This window comes from Camellia sinensis, chromosome 4 (genome assembly GCF_055761805.1).
Source record: "Camellia sinensis isolate YWXY chromosome 4, ASM5576180v1, whole genome shotgun sequence".
Classification (NCBI taxonomy): Eukaryota; Viridiplantae; Streptophyta; class Magnoliopsida; order Ericales; family Theaceae; genus Camellia; species Camellia sinensis.
Genome location: NC_138964.1, coordinates 220,534,628 through 220,538,457, shown reverse-complemented (window position 1 = coordinate 220,538,457; position 3,830 = coordinate 220,534,628). Strand labels below are relative to the sequence as shown.

General features: G+C 35.6%; 1 protein-coding gene across 1 annotated transcript; it reads left to right on the top strand.

Annotated features, from left to right (window-relative positions):
- The first annotated feature begins 976 nt into the window (after positions 1–976).
- On the top strand, positions 977–2,175 carry LOC145823569 (cleavage stimulation factor subunit 77-like). The gene is made up of 4 exons (XM_082923048.1): positions 977–1,107; positions 1,245–1,397; positions 1,792–1,858; positions 1,951–2,175. Exons 1-4 carry the CDS (start codon positions 1,099–1,101, stop codon positions 2,061–2,063), a joined length of 342 nt encoding a protein of 113 aa, XP_082779174.1. The 5' UTR covers positions 977–1,098; the 3' UTR covers positions 2,064–2,175.
- Positions 2,176–3,830: the final 1,655 nt, after the last annotated feature.

Here is a 3,830-nt window from a genome sequence, read left to right as displayed (position 1 = left end):
TTCTTATTGGAACTTTAATCTGCAAGTTTTGGTGTTTCTTGATCTGCAAAAGATGGTTGAGCTATAATTTTTGCTTAATCATTGCCATTTCAGGTGGAAATAGTGCTACTGGAGCAATTGCTGGAGGTGTAGCTGCTGGTGCTGCCTTACTTTTTGCTGCACCAACATTTGGGTTTGCATGGTGGCGCCGAAGGAAACCACATGAACATTTCTTTGATGTACCTGGTTTGTGCTCTTAACTGAAAAATAGGTTAAATTGTCCATTTGGATGTGTAATGTGTTCACTTTATACATCTTTCATCAGCCGATGAGGATCCAGAAGTCCACTTGGGACAGTTCAAAAGTTTTTCGTTACGAGAATTGTAAGTTGCAACAGATAGTTTTAGCATCTCTCTCTCGATCTCTGTCTCTGTCTCTGTCTGTCTCCCTCTCTCTCAATCTCTCAATCTCTCTCTCCATCTCTGTCTCTCGCACAATCGCGTTCTTTGCTTACACATTAGCTGTACTTTTTTTTGGATATTTTTTTTTCTCCTAACTTTCTCATTGGAGTTAAGTTCTAATATATCGTTGTAACATCTCCATGGATTTGGTCCCAAGATACAATGTCTTTTCAGATAGAGTTAAAGTAGCATTTGTTATTAGTGATCCTGTTGATTGGGGCAGGGATATTCAGGTATTTTGTCCAATTTTATATTGTATTTATGCACTAGGGTCCGGTTAAATGCATTTTGAAACCTAATGTAGTAGCTTCAGTGATTATAGTGGTGGCCTTAAATTCACAAGAAATTGGTCAATATGTCATGGACTCGAGCCATAATGTATGCCTTATCTGTTTATTAAATTTTGAAGCATTCAATCTTACTATATTCAGTTTTTTTTTTCCCTTTCCATGCATATTGTACAATTTTCCTTTGAGGTTCAACCCTCACACACTTGTTACCTTCTCCCATTCATTCATATTTGTCTGTTGAGATCCTAGGCTTTCATCATCTGATTTCAGTTATTGCTAATTGATAATGGACAGCTTTGGTGTATTGTCTCTTGTAGGTTTGGAAAAGATTCACCCAGTTTGAGCAAACTTATGGAGATCTTGCTAGCATGTTGAAGGTAGTCCCATATCTTGATGCAGCATCCTTGTGTATTGTTTTTTCTTTATTTTTTTTGTTAGTTTTTGGATTATTATCTTATTATCTAGATCTATAAATTTTTCAGGTCTGAGCTTTACAATTGTTCTTCTGACACAGGTTGAGCAAAGAAGGAAAGAAGCGCTTTCCAGAACAGGTGAAGAGAGTCAATCGGCTTTAGAGAGTTCACTACAAGATGTTGTATCACGTTATAGTTTCATGGATCTTTGGCCTTGCTCTTCTAAGGATTTGGATCATTTGGCACGACAAGAGGTACTTATTAAGTTTTGAATATTCTCTTGTTAATTATCATTTCTTTTTGTCTTCTCTCTATTTATTGTTGTGCTTGATTTTAGTTAAATTAGTTGCTGCTTTGCTGTCCCATATTTAGTTGTAAAATGGGGTGTGTGAGTATGTGTGTTTTGGAGGTTGAAATGAGAGCATTTGGATGTTGGTTTTTGGTTATTATTCCAGAGCCAGAAGGGGTAGATGGTTAGAGGGAAGCAGAAATACTATTTGGATTTACGTCTCGCTTGGGCTCTGCATGTGAAATTGAAAATAAAGATATATGTCATACCATCTATATCTTTAGTAAAATGTATATTAACATGTTTGGCTATTTTCTCTGGATTCTTATACTTGGAAATGAACTTTCTTTTTTTCCCAGTGGCTTTCTAAAAACGTCAATAAGAAGACTGAGAAATCTGCTCTGGAAAATGGAGCTGTTTTTGTAGGTACTAATATAGCATTTGTTCTCAAAATTTATATTTGGTTGTAATTTCTCTTTCATATCATTTGGTAATTATCTGCTGCTACTTGGGGACAGATAGGGGCTCTTCAGGATTGACAACCAATTCAAATCAATCTACAAAAGTTGTTTATCCAGATACTTCGAGAATGGTTATTTACGATCCAAGGCAGAAGGCTGGTATGCTGTAATTTTTTTGATAGTTTTTTTTTTGAACGATTTTTTTTGGGATGGTTTACTTGACAGTTTTATTTGCCAAGAACGCCTGACATCAATTGACTGGAGGTATTGGGTTTTTTCAAGCCCGTCTGCACCTGGACTTCCAGTTGTTTCAAGCACGTTGACTGCTTCAAGTGTTGTGTTAACTGGTGGTGGAACACCGAATGCTCCCAATGAATTTTTGAAAGCAACACCGTCTGCTTTGTTAGCATTTATTGCAAATTTGCCTACTGTAGAGGGTAAGTCTCAAACCTAAGAAACATGGACATTCCGACACGGAAATTTTCAAAATATATAGGACATGACACCTGGGGGGACATGTACAAAATTATATTTATTATATACATAAGGATAAATGATTTTGGGGGAATATCAAAAAAATAGAGTAGGAAAAATAATTACAAAATAATGAATGCATAAGTGATTCATGCACATAGGATTGTTCAAATAAAACTTGTACCTTCATCATTTTGCAATTATATTTCTTACTGCACATTTTTGAAATTTTCACAATAGTTATTATGTCGTATTGTGTCTAAAGTGTCCAAGGAATGTCGTATTGTATCGTATTGTACCTTCTTTCTCCCTCTCTCTCTGTGTGCTATTTGACTGACTAATGTTTGATGATTCGTTGCCGAAATTGCTAGGTCCAGCACCAGACATTGATTTTGTATTATCAATATGCCTGCAAAGCAACATACCAACAGGGCAAACTGGAAAATCAGTGAATCCCTCAACACAATTGCAGACTGGTCCTGCCCCAAGTGCAAGTGACCTTTCTGGTTCAAGCAAACCTCATCCTGTTCCAAGTGGTTCATCTTTCAAAACAACAAGAGACAGGAAAAGAAGAGATGCAGACAGTATGTCTAAACCCTTTCCTCCCGTTGACACATTATATTATGCTATATCACATAGACATTTAGGAACATCATCTCTATACGTGGATTGGTGTTTGTATGGTGATGAGCGTTAATTTTTGATTGCATATACATTAGTATGTATATATATATATATATATATAAATTACATATACATTCATCCATAAATTTAGAGGGAAAATTTCAATTTGCCCCTATGGTTCAACTCAAGCTTCATGAACTTTAATGGCCAACAATAAAACCAATGCACAGGGTGCTGCACTAGCATATGGTTAGCTGATAGATTGGTTGTCCAAATCTAGAACTTTTTTGATGCTTTTATATGTCTTTTCTCAATTATTTTGCTGGATTTTTGATCAATTGAGTGGTTGGGTCAGTGGGACATTGGTTAAAGTTTGTAATAAATTTTTGGTTTGCTATATATGATATCTATATTTATAACATAATAGACACAGAATAATTCTTTAGGTTGTGTCCATAATCATATTTGGATAAAGAAACATATTTGTGTAGGGATTGACCGAAGCCTATGGTGCCCACCGATAAATGTCAAACCAACCGTAGTTGGGGTTCCTTGTGATAATACTTGTGTCAAACTTGCTTCAAACCTGTGTGTGGTGCATCACACTATGATGATGGACAATAGCAATAGTAATGGCTAGCAATGTAGGCTCTACTTTATTGATCTCTCAATTACATCCAAATTTCAATTACATCCTCTCATTGAATAAGAGTTTGTCTCACGTTTACTTCTTTGATGTTATGTGTTGAAATCCTATTTACCCATTAATGTTGTTACTTGTACAGTTATACACGTATCTTGTTTCCTATTATTATTATCTTGTTTCTTATAACACTTTG